The sequence below is a fragment of the Topomyia yanbarensis genome, chromosome 2 (genome assembly GCF_030247195.1).
Source record: "Topomyia yanbarensis strain Yona2022 chromosome 2, ASM3024719v1, whole genome shotgun sequence".
NCBI classification, from domain to species: Eukaryota; Metazoa; Arthropoda; class Insecta; order Diptera; family Culicidae; genus Topomyia; species Topomyia yanbarensis.
In genome coordinates this window covers 259,763,843-259,783,258 of record NC_080671.1, presented here as the reverse complement: position 1 = coordinate 259,783,258, position 19,416 = coordinate 259,763,843, and the positions used below count along the sequence as shown (strand labels likewise).

Genomic DNA, 19,416 nt, shown 5'->3' with positions numbered 1-19,416 from the left:
GCACCAGGATTGTTTTTCCACCAACTATTTTACATAATTTGAATCATGATAATCCAATAAATCGACTGATCGACACATACTACCCAATTTTTACACATGCTTAAAAAAAGGTTTCTTGAGCCTTAAACAGTCGAACGTTCGAACATTTTTGAACGTGACGTTTGCTGCTTACCAAATTGGTCATCAAATCCACATCTATGTATCCACAGTTTGAATAAAATTTTGGACCTGATTTAATGACTTTTGCGCGAGAAAAATTCACGCGTTGTCTTTCTTCTTGAATCTTAGTTTCCACAGTTCCCACAATCACCACCATTTGTTCACAGCGATTTTCACGGGCTGGAATCAATTCATTTGCCTAGACCAGAACATCAATTTAAAAGCCACCTTATCGCTACCACATCCACTGGAACCATAGCCATCATGAATATTTTCATCGCATTCCTTTGGTTTGCTAATATTCTAATATGATAATATTGCTTCGATAACATCGACAGAAACAAACATAGCATCCGTTGATTCTACAGTAACAAACGCTATTTCTTGGTGTGTTCCCACTCATAATGCTTTTGTGAAAGTGAATATGGTAACTTGTGTGAAAGAGTGCGTAAACATCAATCGGTTAAATCGTGTGAAATACTCTACTTTTCGTTGAAAACTTTGTGGGCGCCTATTGCTAATCGAAATATCATTCAGATAAGTATAGTGTGTAGTCATACAGACTATTATTGCTCTGTGATTTTCAGATTTCATTTCGCTGCGGCTGGCTTTATAAGCTTGCCCGCAGTGGAAGACGCAGTGTTATATTGTTCTTTGGTATTGTCCCGCTTCTCCAGCTGTAGTTTAATTTGTCTATAATGAGCGGCCTGTGTGCAAAGTGTACGAGCACGGTGAGTCTCGCCGAAGGCCTGGTTGTATGTCTTTTTTGCGGTGATAAATATCATCAAAAATGTTCCGGGCTAACAAAGGCCATGGTAAATTGGGTGGCTGATAATGCAAGTCTTTGCTACAAGTGTGCGAAGTGTTTATCAGATCAGTCTTCTGGTGTGCAGGATGTTAGTTCGATATCCATTGAGTTGAATAAGAAGATGGAACAATTCGCTTCCATTTTTGAGTCTCTCACTGATGCCCGAAAAAACATCGATGCACAGATAAACATCGCAGTAGAAAACGGAATAGAAAAACTGATCAGGTCTTTCAACAACTCTCTCGAGAGTAAATTGGCTAGCTTGGAAAACAGTGTTGCCAAAAAGTTGGAAGATTTGAAAAGTTGTTTAAATGAAAATGTTAAGCGTGAAATTGAATTAGTTGGAATGAACAGAAAGAGGAATTTTAGTAATAGGAAGGTTCATTCTGAATCTGACGGGAATCCCAGTAGAAAACGAAAAATTTTGACGAATAAAGAAGATGAACCGATGTTAATTGAAATAGACGATGATGGAAATAATGACGAGGTTTTTGATAAAAATAGTAGAATTACTTACGCGAATGTTTTGTCGGGAGCTACTGGGACGAATAAAATTAGAACTAGAAGTCAAACGAAACGTAAGGCTCGCCCGGTCATTGTGATTAAACCAGTCGAGCCGTTGCAATCGAGTGACGACACGAGGAATGAATTAAAAAATAAATTAGATCCAAAGGTGCACAAAATTAGCAACTTTAAAAACGGTAAAGATGGCTCGATTATTGTGGAGTGTGCAACTCGGGATAATATTGAATCGGTGAAAGAAAACATTGTAAGCAATCTGGGTGAAAAGTATAATGCTGTTATACCGATACCCGGTAAACCGAAGTTGAAAATAATGGGGATGAGTGATCGATACTCTGAGGAAGTTTTCGTTGACTTATTAAAGAATCAGAATGAGGGCATTCCGGTCGATTATGTTAAAGTTGTTGCCAATTTTGAAAATCCACGCTTCAAGTATAACAAATACAATGTTATAATTGAAGTTGATAAGAACACTTATAGCGGCCTGATGTCAGCCCGTACGGTGAACATTGGTTGGGATAGGTGTTCTGTTTTAGAGGCCTTTAACGTGCTGCGCTGCTTCAACTGTGGAGAATTTGGTCATAAGAGTACGGGATGCGTTAATAAAGAAACATGCTCCAGATGTAATGGAGCACATAGAACATCTGAATGCTCGTCAACTGATTTTAAATGTGTAAATTGTATAAAAAAGAATAGTGAACGCAAAATGAATTTGGACGTAAACCATGCGGCATTTAGTAAGCAGTGTTCAGTATATCGGAGACTGCTAGAATCGAAAAAAAGCAACGTTTTGTTGAGTGAATAGCAACTAACAAACGGGAGGCTGTCTGAAATATTATGTTTAAATATAGCTGGGTTGTCTACAAACTTTGTTGCAATGCGACATCTTGTAGAAAACAAGCGTCCATTGTTGGTTTTTCTATCAGAAACACATATTGTTAATGCTGATGCATTTGATCAGTATAGCATTCCGGGTTATAAAGTTGCTTTTTGCCTATCTCATTCCAGGCATACCGGTGGAGTTGCTATTTACGCCAAAGAATCGATTAAATTCAACGTTCGGTTAAACGAAGCAGTTGATAATAATTGGTTCTTGGGTATATCAGTTGAAAGAGGCATGCAGATGGGAAACTTTGCAGTAGTATACCATTCTCCTAGTTCTAGCGATCGACGATCTTTAGAAATTTTAGAAAACTGGTGGGAGAATTTCGTTGATTTAAGCAAACTTAATGTAATTTCGGGCGATTTCAATATTGATTGGCTCAACGATCAAAATTCGAATCAGTTGAAGCAGTTGGCTGAGTTTTTCAATTTCAAGCAAACGGTTAGTGAGTTTACAAGAATTTCCAGGCACAGTAGAACATTGATAGATCACGTGTATTCCAATTTTGATGGGGTTCATTCGTATGTAGAGGCCGATTGTAAAATTTCAGATCATGAGACAATTTCAATTTTGCTGGAGAGTGAACCAAACCGTGAGGAGGATAAAGTTAAAATTAAGTGCTGGAAAAGATATTCGAAACAAGCCATGTCTCAACTGGTTTCGAGAAGCCTGGATTTTACGGAATTGAATGGAAATTTGGATAACAAGGCAGCTGTTCTAACTAATGTGTTAAAAGAGTGTACAAATAGTTTAGTTTCTCAAAAGTATATTAATTTAAATAACTCGAACAGCTGGTACTCTTTAGATCTTTTGCGCCTGAAACGTAAAAGGGATAAAAAGTACAAGAAATTTTGCAGAACTAATAGTGAACGTCTTTGGAATGGGTACACACACGCGCGAAATATTTATTCACGAGCTTTGAAAAAGACCAAATGTGAGTACATTCAAAGGAAGATCGATCAACATCAAAACAACAGCAAAGAGTTATGGAAAATCCTAAAGAATTTAATTAAACCTAAACCTAGTTCCTCGCAGTCCATAACTTTTAACGGGGTAGAAGAACAATCTGAGCAAATAATAGCTGAAAAATTGAACAGTTATTTCGTTAACAGTGTGCAACTGATCAATCAAAGTATTGAGCTGGTCAGTGAACCTGCGGAAATAACACAGCCGATTAATATTAACTGTAGATTTGATGGATTTCACCCAATCACTTTTGAACAATTGAAAGATATTTGTTTTTCTTTGGGAAAATCGGCTGGTATCGATAATGTCAATGCAAAAGTGATACAGGATTGCTTTCATGTCATCGGACACGATCTGCTGGACCTTGTAAATGAATCGCTACAAACTGGGCACGTGCCGACAGTTTGGAAGGAATCACTTGTGATTCCTATTCCCAAAGTTACTGGAACGGATAAAGCCGAAGAGTACCGCCCCATTAACATGTTGCACACATTAGAGAAAATTTTAGAACTTGTTGTTAAGGGCCAGCTGATGAGTTATTTGAATAATAATAATTTGCTAATTCCGGAGCAATCGGGATACCGAGAGGGACACTCTTGCGAAACCGCTTTGAATCTAGTGTTAGCAAAATGGAAAGAGAAAATCGAGGTTAAAGAGACTATTTTTGCTGTATTTTTGGATCTGAAACGCGCTTTTGAGACAATTTCGAGACCATTACTTTTGAAAACTTTAGAGCGATTTGGTATCGGAGGGATAGCGCATAAGTGGTTTGAAAACTATTTATGTGATAGAACTCAGAAAACTAGTTTTAACGATTTTGTATCTAGTCCTCTCGGCAATCCTCTTGGAGTGCCGCAAGGTAGTGTCTTAGGTCCTATTTTATTTATTATGTATATAAATGACATGAGGCGAGTTTTACGATTTTGTGACTTAAATTTGTTTGCTGACGACACTGTTCTGTTCATTGCAGCTAAGGATATAGATGAAGCCGTGGCGCATTTGAACGAAGATTTGCATTCCCTTGCTCGTTGGTTAAAATTTAAACAATTAAAGTTAAATGTTGCTAAAACTAAATATATGATCATCTCTTCGGCTAATACTAGGCCTGACGTTAACGTTGAAATAAATGGTGAGACTATTGATCGCGTTAGTGAATTAAAATATCTTGGAATAATCATTGATGACAAGTTAACCTTTAAGTCTTACATCGACAATGTCATCAAAAAGATTGCTAAAAAGTATGGTATATTGTGTCGTCTGAAAAATGATTTAACAATTAATAGTAAAATTTTATTATATAAATCTATTGTTTCACCACATATTGACTTCTGCCCATCCATTTTGTTTCTTGCCAATCAAACACAAATATTGAGGTTACAGCGATTGCAAAATAGAATCATGCGATTAATTTTAAAATGTAACAGATACACTTCCTCTAGTTTCATGCTAAGCGCATTACAATGGCTCTCTGTGAAGCAAAGAATTTATTACTTAACAATGGTGTTCATTTTTAAAATTATTAATGGAATGCTGCCTCGATATTTGTGTGATCGAATTGAAAGAGGAAGTGATGTGCATAGGTACAACACTAGAAACGCGTCGGATCCAAGAACACCAAACTTTTTATTTAGTAGATCACAGAACTCCTTGTTGTACAAAGGAATAAGTTTTTTCAATTCGATGCCTAGGCATATTAAACGTGCAGCAACATTAGCGGAGTTCAAAACACTATGTATTTCACACGTAAAATCTGCTTTGTAGACAGATTTTTTGAATTTTTATATTTTTGAGTTATTTGAATAACTATGTAATACCACGAAGATTGTATTTTTTTTTCTCTTCTATTATTTGCATTTAGTCACACTAAGTTATTATATTCGCTATGATGATGATGGATTTTTGTTACTTGTTTATTAAAGTTATTAAAAAATAATGAGATGTCTACAAAAGTCTGAGCCACGCGCGCGCCAAGCAGATAGAGACTAACTTGAAATCGAACATGGTGACCAGCACTAAAAGCTCATCGGGTTGAATCGAAGCTTTTAGACTTTTGTTGTGATCAGGGTCTGATTTGATGATGGAGTTGTGTTGACTTTGCTCGACAATAGAGTTAAGTTCGGTTATTGCTGCGATAGTGGTAATAACGGAGTTAGCTCGTTGAGTATGGGGCTTGATGACTCCTTCTGATAACTACTAGATATCGGGTTCAATTCCTGATCAATCAAGGATGTTCTCGGATAGGAGTATCCCTTGATTGCCTTGGGTTAATGGTAGGAAACTTTCAATAAAGGGGTCTGATGTGGATGATATAACTCGACCGGACTCTGCACTGCCACTAGGCTCGTCACTGCTCACCTTACCAGGTGGTAGTACCGATGTCTTGGTCTGGCGGGAGGAGTCTTACAGAGAATTATCGGAAATGGAAGCTATTGGGTTCAATTCCCGATTCTATCAAGTATCTTCCCGGAATGGAAATTTTCTTGATGGACCCTAGTTGTTGGCGGAATATTCGAAATGTATCTGGTTACGTTCTTTTGAAGGAAAGCTATGTCTGCAAATTGAACCAGTCCGTTTCTTTTTGTTAACTGGTTTTGTTATGGATCAAATTATTAATTATCTTTTAGATAAATCGTTCAGCTCACACCTTTGTGGGGGTATGAGGTGGGACCGTCATCATCAACATAATATTTATTGGCAATATTAGTTTATCTGCTAAAATCGATCGAAATAATCGAAAGCTTGGAGATTTCGTTAGATACCGTCATTAGCCTTCGCATTGGCCTCCACAGCTAAAAATCTTTCGGCATTGGCAAGCTTCAGAACGAATAAAATCCTTTTTCTTGCCAGCATCTTTGCGCTTAGGACGAATGGTTTCATTATTGGTAGATTCTGCTGGTTCGACAATATGTCCAGTTCCATTCGTTTAAGAGCGATACAAGCTTCACTATTGCAAATTGAAAATATTGTGGAATGAATTGTGGTCATATCTATTGAACGACAAATCACGCCGCGTTTCCTGATACATTCCGTGCAGATTTTTGGTGTTTTGATTTGATCCATCAATCGGATCCTGGGACACCTTACACATCCACAACAGAATTCGACTGAAATTTTAGTCTATTGCCAAAATTTTAATCGAATGAAAAGCCCAGCCAAAATGAAAGAAATCCAACAAAAACTAATTTCATCTTCTTTTAATATAATTCTTGGAGCAGAAAGTAGCTGGGATGAAAGCGTAAGAGGTGAAGAAATTTTTGGAAATCAATTTAATGTATTTCGGCATGATCGTAATTTATCTCTTTGTAATAAAAAGTCTGGAGGAGGAGTCATTATAGCCATAAACGCAGACTTTCCTTCAGAAGAAATAGAAACCATGAAACATATAGAATTTGAACATATATGGGCAAAAGCAGTAATATCAGGAGAAGTGCACATATTCTCCTCTGTGTACTTTCCACCTGAAAATGCTCACAAAAAATCATTTGAACTATTTTTTCAAACTGTAGAATCTATCATGTCAAACATGGAACCTGAAGTAAAACTGCATATTTATGGCGACTTTAATCAACGTAACGCCAACTTCATCGTAGACATTGAAAACGAATCTATCCTACTCCCAGTCGTAGGGGAAAATGAAACACTTCAATACTTCTTTGACAAAAATTCACACAGCAATCGAATATTCAATTTTCTTTCATCAAAACTCTTCTCCGAACGACTTGGAGTATGAGGAAGTGCCGGAATACCATAAAACCGACTTCGAAGAAGTCAAACGTAGACTATGTAGAATAAATTGTCAAACTGTATTGAGTATAGAAGGAAATGTCAACGAAGCAGTGACTAAATTCTATTTAATTGTAACGAGTTTAATCTCTGGAACAGTACCAGTAAAAAGAAGAAGAAAAACTCATGGCGGTCAGCAGCCTGTATGGTTCAACCAACATCTGAAAAAGTTAATAAATAGAAAGCAAAAGGCACATAAAATGTACAAGTAAGAACATAGCATTACAAATCGGCAAAACTATCTGGATATTTGTTCCCAACTCGACATAACCATTAACACTGCACATGAAGAATATAATCGTAAAATCGAGACTGAACTCAAGACCTGTCCAAAGAATTTCTTCAATTACGTGAAAACGAAATTGAAAAGTAGTAACTTTCCATCGCAAATGCATTTTGACGGACATGTAGGAAATAACAATACTGAAATTTGCAATTTATTTGGAAAATTCTTTCAAGAAGTCTATACTTCATATTCCGAAACAGACCGCGACCGCGACTTCTTTACATTTATACCTGAATTTTCAAATGACATTTCCGTCCACGAACTATCTGAACACGAAATTACCACAGCACTAAGAAACTTAGACGCATCAAAAGGACCTGGACCGGACGGAATAGCACCAATATTTTTAAAAAATCTAGCAGAAGAAGTCACTCTACCATTACTACATATTTTCAACATGTCACTGAAAAATGGAACATTCCCAAAAATGTGGAAATCATCCTTTTTAGTGCCAATTTTTAAATCAGGCACTAAATCGGACATCCGAAACCATCGTGGGATTGCCATTATATCATGCATTCCAAAATTATTCGAAAAACTAGTAAATGACAAAATATTTCAGCAAATCAAAAATCAAATAACAAGCAAGCAGCATGGCTTTTATAAAGGCCGCTCAACAACATCAAACCTTTTAGAATTTGTAACATTTACTGTAAATGCAATGGACAATGGCAACCATGTGGAAACACTCTACACAGACTTTAGTGAAGCATTCGACCCTATTGACATACCTTTATTACTCTTCAAACTGCAAAAATATGGCATAGAAAATAAACTATTGAAATGGTTCGAATCATATTTAACGAAACGTCAACAAACAGTTCGCTTTCAGAATATACTCTCGGAACCAATTTCTGTGACCTCTGGCGTACCCCAGGGTTCCCACTTAGGCCCTCTTCTTTTTATTTTGTACGTAAATGACATTACCTTTATACTCAAACATCTTAAAGTGCTTATATATGCAGATGACATGAAACTTTTCATGGAAATAAGAAATGTCAAAGACACTGAAACATTCCAAAGCCAAATCAATATATTAAACATGTGGTGTAGCAAAAGTCTACTCCAACGTAATGTAAAGAAATGCAACTCAATAACCTTCAGCAGAAAAATTTCAAATGTTCCCATAGACATACACTTAGGCAACCAACTTGTAGAAAAATGCAAAATTGTACGAGATTTAGGAGTAATCTTAGACTCCAAGCTCACATTTGTGGAACATTATAATACAATAATAAATAAAGCAAATAGTATGCTGGGCTTTGTTAATCGTTGCACCTACAATTTTGAAGACCCTTACACAATAAAATCATTATACAATACATATGTCAGGCCAATTTTGGAATATTGCAGCATAGTATGGAACCCATACACTGTCCTGTACGAAGAACGCATCGAATCAGTCCAAAAACAATTTATTTTGTACGCACTTCGTAAACTAAACTGGACGACATTTCCTCTTCCATCGTATAAAGCACGTTGCATGCTCATTAATATACAAACACTCAAAGAACGCCGCGAATTTGCCATGCTTTGCTTTATCAACGACATTATTTCTCAACGTGTACAATCCGCATCATTACTTTCGCAAATAACATTTTATGTACGTAGCCGACAACTAAGAACTCGTAATTTATTCCAAGAACAATCTTTTAGAACAAACTATGCTAAAAATAGCCCCATCAATAGAATGATGCGTCATTATAATGAAAATTGTGTAATAATTGACCTTTCCATGTCTATAAAACAAATCAAATCCAAACTAAACCGTAGAAATAATGTATAGTATATAAGTAAATATTGTAAAACCATTCTATGTAGTCTACATATGCTTGACGAAAATAAATAAATAAATAAATTATAATTCTACATCTCCCAGGCAATCCAAGCTGCTTCGATACACTCATTTTTACTTCCACGCAGGAAATATACAGCATAATCAAGTGCTATTGAATTCAAACAAATACTGTTCATTTCATCAAACGACAAAATAATTGGTGTGAATCGAGGTTTGAAAATATATTTTCATTAAAACAACAATAAACTTTTAATTTAAATAATTGTGTTTTAATTTCAGTAAACTTTAAATAAATGTTATTTAATTCAATCAATTAATTTTTTGTCTCACAGCAAATAATTATATTTTATTTTATTAGCTCAATCCATAATTTTAGTTAAAATGAAAATCTTCCACGAGTCGAACCAAAATTCTCACAGAACACTTCTACGTAACATTTATAGCGGGACCCTATTTTTTACATTTTCCTTTGTGTTTCTTCCTTTCTGCGAATAGCAACGTTGGCGTGTGTTGGAAGCAGTTACCAAATTTACGCACACGTTATTAACCGAAACGATAAGTTTCCATTTCCCAACCTGTTTACCAACCGCCGGTGCGGAGTCGTGTTATGATGGCGGTTAGCAAATCGCTTTTACCCACGCTCCGGTGCAGTTAGTCTTACAGATAACTAATACTGTTAGCAAAAACCTCTCCTTGACGAATCTGTGATTCACACTTTTAGGTTAGCCAATTTATAAATTAATTATAAGTATTTATAAACGAAGATTTAAGCTCGTCATAGTTACCCAAATAAGCTTTTTAGTTGTACGATTCGTGTTTAAGGCGTAGCCATATATATTAGAATTAGGTTTAGGATAAAAAATAGATAGAATTTAGCACTAAGCAAAACGCGTGTGTTAGAGCTCCCGGATTTCTTCTGCCAATGTCAGGTCGTTGTCATGTTACTCTTTTCCTAAAGGGCGCGTGCGGGCTTGATCACTCACAACAGGCATCGTAGAAACCTGCATGGTTGATGTTAAGTTGCAGTTGGTTCACTTCAAGACGGAGATAGTGCTCGTCAGTATCCGAAAAAGGTGTCGTGATCAGCGTCGGCGGACACTCAATTCCATCGATGCGTGCGCTGAAACACCTGGGTGTGAAAGTCGATGATCGGGTAAATTACAACCGCCATGTTGACTATGTATGCGTAAAGGCTGTGAGAACAATTAACATCGGAGGAGCAAGATGCAACACAAGATGTTTCCTGGCGGATGTCTCATCCTTAACACTGAGATATGCCGTACCGTCCTAGGCTGCTGCGTTGAACTCAAAGCGCACGAAGTTGACAAGCACGTTTCGCCTAATGGCTGTTCGAGTCACGAGCGCGTATTTTTAATTTTTATATTTGCGTTGATCCAGCGAATAATACTATGTTTTGCTTTTGTCAAAATATAACGTTAAATTTGAACTAGAAGCTCAAGTATTATTCTTTAATTTTGGCGTAAAGTAGCTCCCGTGGCGTAAAGTAGCCCCAATGACGGTACACGAGATACAAGGAGACTGGTCAGAGCGCACTCGTTGGCTAAGTGGGAGCAAGAGTGGGACAACGCGGAGAAAGGTAGATAGACCGACCGACTCATCACAAATGTGTCGGTGTCTGTATACGAATCATGACGAGATAAACTTCCATTTGACGCAGTTTTTGTCCGGGTACGGATGCTTCTGGAAGTACCTGCATCGACACCAGACGCCAGAACACGTGGTCTTCGAATGCTCTAGGTTCGAAGAAGTGCGAAGGGGTATGAACGGCGTGACAGCAGAGAATATTGTCGAAGAGATGTGCCACGATGAGCATATCTGTGATTCGGTCAACAGAGTAGTGTCGAGTATACTCTCCGAGCTGAAGAGGAAGTGGTGTAGGGACAAACAAAGCAGCGCCGCCAAACAGAAACAACAAATCGGGTTCGAGAAAAATTCCGTTGCTGGGAAACTCTACACCGAGGCAGATTAAATCCACCGCTGGGGACCAGTTGAGTAGTATGCAACGCAGCAGCGGGCTCGGGTCATCGGGGCTCTAGCGAACTGGACGCCAGGTTCAAGCGGAATCACTGGATCGACCTCGACATTCTATCGGGTAGCTCATGAGTAAGCTAGATCCACTACCAGGGACTAGATCGAGTAGACCGCGTCGAATAGCCTGTAGAGTTGTGGTACCAGTAATACCGGTACCGAAAATCCCGGGAATACCGACCCATTCTGGTACCGCAATACCGGTACTGAACAAAAGCCAGTACCGGTATTTTCGGTACTATACAATTTTTATGACAAATATGTTAACTCTGCAGGGGGATCTGGTTCAAAATAACGTTTAATTATATTAATTTTCGTTCTAGATAAATCGTTGAGATTTATCTAGAACGAAAATTAATATAATTGTGTGGGAATGAGGTGGGGCCATCATCATAATTATTCTATAAGTTAAAGTTTTATTAGCGATATTCTGATTGGTTTCCATTATTCACTTATCTATAAAAGAACGAACAGCGATTTAGTAGCTAACAGTTTTAGACTTGGTAAACTGCTTCAAATGGGGCGATTTTTAATTATTGGTGATCTGAAAATTCAGCAAAACTCCATAGTTTACAGGAAAGCAAGGAGCCTTGATATGCATTAGAGAATAGTAGGCAAACGACATAGAGGTCAAAACCAATTTTCAGAAAAGCAAGAGAGGAAATGCGATTACTGTTGTTAATAGGGTTTCATACATTTACCATCTGTTCAAGTCGACGAAAGTCGCACCACTTAGCAGTTATTGATTTCAAAGTGGCCCAGATTTCGAAATAAAAGAAGGTGCCCTATACGAAAAATATCTTCTGTGAAATGAGTCTTGCCATTCCGAAGCAATAAAAAACAATAAACATGTTTTTTGATCAGCGCAAATCAATCATCTGAGAATAAGATCATCAGTTTGAGCATTCAATTTCAGTTTGAAGCTTTTTTCGAATTTTTTAAAAAATATTCGAGTACCGGCACTTTACCGGTACTACCGGTACTGAGGGCTTCAGTACCGTAGTACCGGTTCTCGCCAAAAAGGGTCGGTACTGCGAACCCTAATAGCCTGCAGCGGGTCATTGGGGCACCAGGGAACCGCAAGCTACGCTCCACCCGAAATCGCTGGACGGACCTCAGCACCTACTGGCTGGCCCGTTGAATAGGCTAGGTCCACCGCCGGGGATTTGATTGAGTAGATCAGGACTAAGCGGTGAGCTAAATGGTTCACTCAAACAAGCATCAGGATCGGGATAAATCCACCGCCGAGGAATACATAGTGGGGTGGATTCCAATTTGACTGGGAGCTAACTGGCTCACGAAACATACATCGGAATCGAGAGAAATTTCGTTGCCGGGGAACTCAGTCGGAGTAGGGTAGTTTCACCGTCGGATAATATCCGAGTAGATCTCAATAAAGTTTGGAGCAAAATAGCACAACAAAGCGGGTATTGGTGTCGGGTTAAATTCCTCCATCGGGAAAATCTCCGTCGGAGTAGGGTGAGTTCATCACCGAAGACTATCCGAGTAGATCGTGATAAGGCTAAGGACTGAATGACTCACTGAAGTATCATGAAATTAGCAGCTAAACAGATCCTTAAGACGAGAGCTAAATGGCTACGTAATAGATGGAGACGAAAAGCAAGAGAAGATGTGAATGGCTCAAAAGTCGAACCATTTCATGGATTAAGTGAGGCTCAAACTTCAACTTTTGAACAAAAGAAAGACGTACGACGAAAGCACAACGAGTCACCAGAATCGATTTTCTCTGTATTAGTCTAAAGTGTGCTTTAGGATATTAAAAATGATATCAGGCCAGTGCGCAGAAAATCCTGGACCTAGTCCTGTGAACCAAACGACTCTGCGCAACAAATTGGGTAAATGTTTATTATCGAGAAGAAGTCATCAAAAGACACCGCTGAATAGTGGTCGGAAACCCCAAAAACGCGAAATTAATTCACACAAGTGCGCAGAAAATTCTCAAGGGGGTATTTGATTTTTAACCTTTTTTTTGAAAGAAACGTACAGAAACCCTCAAACTTTGAAGATTTTTTCAGAAGCATGGAGCTAGTCTTGTGAACCAAACCACTCTGCTCAACAAATTGGGTAAATGTTTGTTATCGAGAAGAAGTCATCAAAAGACACCGCTGCATAGTGGTCGGAAACCCCAAAACCGCGAACTTAATTCACTAGAGGCCAAACCATCGAATATATTCACAAGGTATCTTTGGACGAATTGTACGTAAGAATATTCCCCACAACCTGATAAAAATTAAAATTAGGCATGGCTTACTACGATCAAATTAAAAAAAAATGAACTTTTTATGCTGACGAGGTAGAAAGTTGGTGTATTCGACAAAGTTTTTGAAATGCTCGTAATAAATAATTTTGTTGAACTAGTTGAACTTGTAGGATTTAATGTTATCGATTTGTAAAGCGTTTTCTATGGCAACACCCTCAAATTTAGTTTTTTTTAAATATTTTTTCCACTGTGACTTTTCGTGCAAACCGTGCTCTAGACAAATATGGGGGCATTAAAACCACATAATATTGTTGAAGACTGTAAGTAAAAATACCCAAGTAAATTTTTTTTCGAGATAACATAAAATCTCGACGTTTCATGCATTTTAAAGATGTTTGGCATCAAAAATACGAATTCGATTTCTGAAATTTCATGGGGTCCCCCCTTTGGAAAAAAAATTTGAGTTCCGGCTTATATGGGAATTTCATATGTGACCGGACGATTTAGTCTATATTTCCGGACCCATATAAGCGATCCGTACGAAATTTTATAAACTATAGCTATCATTTGGGACTAAGTTTGTGAAAATCGGCCCAACCATTTCAGGGAAACTGATGTGAGTTCGTAAATTTTGAAAGATGGCCGCTTTTCCCGGGCACTTCCGGAACCGTCTATGGTGGTCAATGTAGTCAACGAAAGTTTATTTGGCCGTCGGTGACCTAGAACTGCAAAGTTAAGTTATTTGAGAGACATTTTAGCGAAATTTTTACCTTTTTTGCTTCCATCGGAGTATCGGTTTGAATCACAATTTGCTATGTGATCGCACGCCACAACCAGTAACTCCGGAATCGGAAGTCGGTTGGGGATAAAATTTAATAGCCATTTACGGGGACGCAACATCTTTCATTTGAGACTAAGTTTGGTTGATTCGGTCTAGCCATCTCCGAGAAACCGATGTGACTGTTAGTCTGAATTTGGATACTTCCGCCGGGGCTTCCGGAACCGATGATGGTGGCCAATGTGACCAAAGAGACTTTGAATGGCTGTTAATGACCTAGTACTACAAATCGAAGCAGTTGTGGTCACATTTTGGAAAAATTTTCACCATTATACATTCATTGCAGAATTTCTTAAAATCGGCATTTTCTGCGTGATCGTACTCATCACCCTGTAATTCCGGAACCGGAAGTCGGATCCATTAGAAATTCAATAGCAGCCTATGGGAACGTTGCACCTTTCATTTGGGACTAAGTTTGTAAAAATAGGTTCATCCATCTCTGAGAAAAGTGAGTGAGATTGTGTTCGCGTACACACACACAGACGCACATACACACACATACATACACACACAGACATTTGCCGAACTCGACGAACTGAATCGAATGGTATATGTCACTCGGCCCTCCGGGCCTCCGTTAAAAAGTCGGTTTTCAGAGCAATTGCAAAACCTTTCTATTGAGAAAGGCAAAAAGGTGCAAAATCGGCAAAGTCCCAAAAAGTCGATTTAAAAAAAAAAAAAAATTCTTGATAACATAAAATCTCGACGTTTCATGCATTTTAAAGATGTTTGGCATCAAAAATACGAATTCGATTTCTGAAATTTCATGAGGTCCCCCCTTTGAAAAAAAAATTTGAGTTCCGGCTTATATGGGAATTTCATATGTGACCGGACGATTTAGTCTATATTTCCGGACCCATATAAGCGATCCGTGCGAAATTTTATTGACATCTATGGGGATTATATCTATTATAGCTATCATTTGGGACTAAGTTTGTGAAAATCGGCCCATCCATTTTCGGGAAACTGATGTGAGTTCGTAAATTTTGAAAGATGGCCGCTTTTCCCGGGCACTTCCGGAACCGTCTATGGTGGTCAATGTAGTCAACGAAAGTTTGGTTGGCCGTCGGTGACCTAGAACAGCAAATTTAAGTTGTTTGAGAGACATTTTAGCGAAATTTTTACCTTTTTTGCTTCCATCGGAGTATCGGTTTGAATCACAATTTGCTATGTGATCGCACGCCACAACCTGTAACTCCGGAACCGGAAGTCGGATCGGGATGAAATTAAATAGCCATTTACGGGGACGCAATACCTTTCATTTGAGGCCAAGCTTAGTCGAATCGGTCTAGCCATCTCCGAGAAACCTATGTGACTGTTATTCTGAATTTAGATACTTCCGCCGGGGCTTCCGGAACCGATGATGGTGGCCAATGTGACCAAATAGACTTTGAATGGATGTTAGTGACCTAATACTACAAATCGAAGCAGTTGTGGTCATATTTTGGAAAAAAATTCACCTTTATACATTCATTGCAGAATTTATTAAAATCGACATTTTCTGCGTGTTCGTACTCATCACCCTGTAATTCCGGAACCGGAATCAGATCCATTAGAAATTCAATAGCAGCCTATGGGAACGTTGCACCTTTCATTTGAGACTAAGTTTGTCAAAATCGGTTCAGCCATCTCTGAGAAAAACGAGTGACATTTTTGGTCATACACACACACACACATACGCACATACACACACATACATACATACACACATACATACACACACACAGACATTTGCCGAACTCGACGAACTGAATCGAATGGTATATGTCACTCGGCCCTCCGGGCCTCCGTTAAAAAGTCGGTTTTCAGAGCAATTGCAATACCTTTCTATTGAGAAAGGCAAAAAATTAAAATTCTTCAATAACTCAAAAACGAATGAGTATTTTTACAAGAGGTGTGTGCGGCGCCGCCGATTTCAGGTAAAATTTTTATATGCAGTGTTCAACAATATTTTTATATGCAGTCTTCAACAATAATTTAATTTTTACATGCAGTCTTCAACTATATTATGTGGTATTTATACCTCAACATTTGTCTGGAACATCGTTTGCATGAAATGTCACAGCGTAAAAAGCTATATTAAATAGCTAAATTTAAGGGTTTGCCTTAGAAAACGCTTTGAAAATCGATAACATTAAGTCCTACAAGCTCAAGTTGTTCAACAAAATTCTTCATTATGAGCATTCCTAAAACTTTGTCGAAGACACCAACTTTCTACATCGTCAGTAAAAAAAGTTATTTTTTCTGTTTCAATCATAGTAAACCATGCCTCAATTTAATTTTTATCAGGTTGTGGGGAATATTCTTACGAACAATTCCTCCAAAGATACCCTATGAATATATTCAATAATTTGGCCTCTAGTGACGTTTTTGCATTTCCGACCACTGTGCGTTGAATCCCGAGCAAACGGAAAGCCCACAATACCCCCATGGTCATGGTCTAATTTCACCCCCACTGCATGGTGTTTTGATAGTGTTTTAATTGGGGTCAAACCATGAAAGGACTATCGCCATGGTCCGGATTCGGATTGGTTTGTAGTAGTAGCTTAACAACCGACTAAACTTAAACCGCTTGTATCTCGTAATCCTCATCCATCCGGGGCAACCGTTAAGTACTGCTTTAGTAAGGATTGTGTTGAACCCCCAAACCCCTTCCCCCCGTGCGAACGGGCCTGTCCCAAAACATAGAAGACGAAAACAATAAATAAATGTTCAAATTTTCAATTCTGCCGCAATGCCTCTAATGCATATGTATCTTATGTATTATGTATGAAAACTTAAACCGCGATTTTCTCGAAACCACTTTTTTTAACTAGCAAGAAATATAACTCAAACAAATGATTTTTGATCGCTGTGAAATTTTCACAGTATATACAAATTGATTTCTCCAGCGACGTACGTAGGATATTATTTTCAATTTGCTTAATTTTTTTTTAATTAGCAATTTTGTGCCAATTTTTATGACATTTTCGACGTTTTTTTCGCTCAAAAGTGCGCCATTTCGCGTAAAATCAAAATATCGAAAAAATCCTACGTATGTCGCTTGCTACTGACATAATGAATTAGAAACAGTCTTTGGCTCTAGGTAAAAAATTACGGGAGATAGGTTTCCGGCCGTGGACCCCTTCCAAAAAATGCATGGGAGAAAATACTGCACAGCCGCCATCTTGTGAGGAAATTGTTTCAAAACATTATTTCATGTGATTCGATACTTATGTTATAAATCCCACTTAACAAGATTCACCTCTTTATTGAATCAAGAATTTTTTTCGAAATATGCCTATTTTTCGTGCTCTTGTAATCAGTATATTTGTGTCCGTCCAAAATTTGTGAGATTGTCGCGTATAGTTTGCGTTTATTATATCTGTGTATGTCAAGAAAGGATCTGTGAAGTGTCCAAAAGTTGATCACCGCCAGAAGGCCAGAACGTAGCCAAGAAAACTCGCCACAATTTCCGTCAACCACCACCAGGTGCCGGAGTCAGCAAACAGGCGGCCATTGGAGGTGGCGATAATAGAGGATTTGGGCGGAATTCATTGGCGAACCATAGGGTCAACGGTCGTGGGGATAAGGTCAATAACTGCCAACACCGGAGTTCAATTGCCCGGTAACTATCGAAGAGGAGAGTCAAATCAAATCAAGCCAGAAGAGTAAAAGTAAAGAGAAGTGAAGTAGTGTAGAAAATTAAAAGAGTGAAGTGTGTAGAAAAGCAGAATTAAGAAAGTGGATAGTTAACCGGGGAATCCAGACTTGCAGGCAATTGACCGTTCCCTAAATTAACCAATGTGAAGCATCGACCGTCCCCCAATGTCAATCCGCCATTTTGACATCCCCCATTGTGTTCGCAGGACCCCGTGGTTTTTACTTTGAAGCTGTGCTGTTTGTTGAAAAACCCTTGTGAACCCAGAAAGCCCTATCGTGTCCGACGTCGAATACTTACGCGAGAAACCGGGTATAGCCAACGAACAGAACCCCTCGTCGAAGCTCGAGATCATAAAACACTCGAGTCCGCGTAGACGACCGGTAGCGAGCGACGTGTCGTAGCCGTTGGACACCGTGTGGAACCGCAGAATCAATGGAGTAAAGCAGTGGAGTACGGTGGTGGAGTGGCAGTGACAACGACTGGAGTAGAAAAGGGGCCCCGAAGAAAACCGAAGAAGAGAGAAGTGCTAAGGTAGGAGATAGACAGTAAGAAAGTGGGAGCAAAAGAATAAAATTGTAGACGAAAAGAGAAATAAAAGTTGTGTTTGCTTGAGGATAAACATCAGGTGTTTTCTTGACCGCGATTGGCCACGAGCATATGCTGACCCTGAGGCGTTGAGAGAGGGAGTCTCATATTTGCTGGGTAGTAGCGATACGCAAGTTTCACTTTGGCGCCCAACTAAAATAGTTTAGGCTAATTGAGCAAGAAAACACTTGAAGAGTAGATAACGCGTCTTTGGAGAAGTCTCTGGGAAAACGTCCAGAAATCTCAAGCAAATTTTGACTTCAGTCACACTGATATTCATTAAAAAGAACGGAATTTATTGATAACTGTATTTTTGAAGGGATCTTGGAGGTCAGTGGTAGTAAGAAAAGCTACCAACAACGAGAGAGATCGATTAAAGTTTTTTTTTCAGTCGGAGTATTTTTTTTAAAAATTCCGAAACATTTTTTAATACCGGTGAAGTGCATTTCGGAAGAGTTGAGTGAAAACACCATGCGAAACGTTCGGTTTATTTTAGCGTAATTTGAATAGTATTTTTAAAATTTGATTTTTTCTTGATTCGCTTGAACAAACTTCATTCCTTTTGAAATTATCGTTGAGAAATTTTCCTTGGATTTTGTTATCAAGAAGGAGATGAGCCATTTGATGTCGCAGTACCATTTATCTGTTGATGAGCTAGACCATGAGCTGAATATTCGCCAGCAATCCCACGATGCTCCGCGCAGCCAGCTAGAGAGAAAGAGAGCTCTGCGAAACGAATGCGAACAGTTCGCGTGCCTGTAATGAGCCAGTTCCAGGACCTAGTGGGACTAGTGCTTTACAGCGGATTGTTGGAGGATACATTCCTGTGAAAAGGAGTGTCTGTTTCAATTGTCACGAATATGGACATAGTTACA

The 19,416-nt window shown here is 38.5% G+C and overlaps 1 protein-coding gene across 1 annotated transcript in view; it reads left to right on the top strand.

The window, feature by feature from the left end:
* LOC131680283 (suppressor of Mek1-like) overlaps window positions 1-18,357 on the top strand; it is a 42,932-nt gene extending 24,575 nt beyond the window's left edge. Inside the window, exon 3 of the mRNA XM_058961004.1 lies at window positions 18,221-18,357. Coding sequence (XP_058816987.1) covers window positions 18,221-18,357 — 137 coding nt within the window. The remainder of the gene's footprint in view (window positions 1-18,220) is intronic.
* Window positions 18,358-19,416: the final 1,059 nt, after the last annotated feature.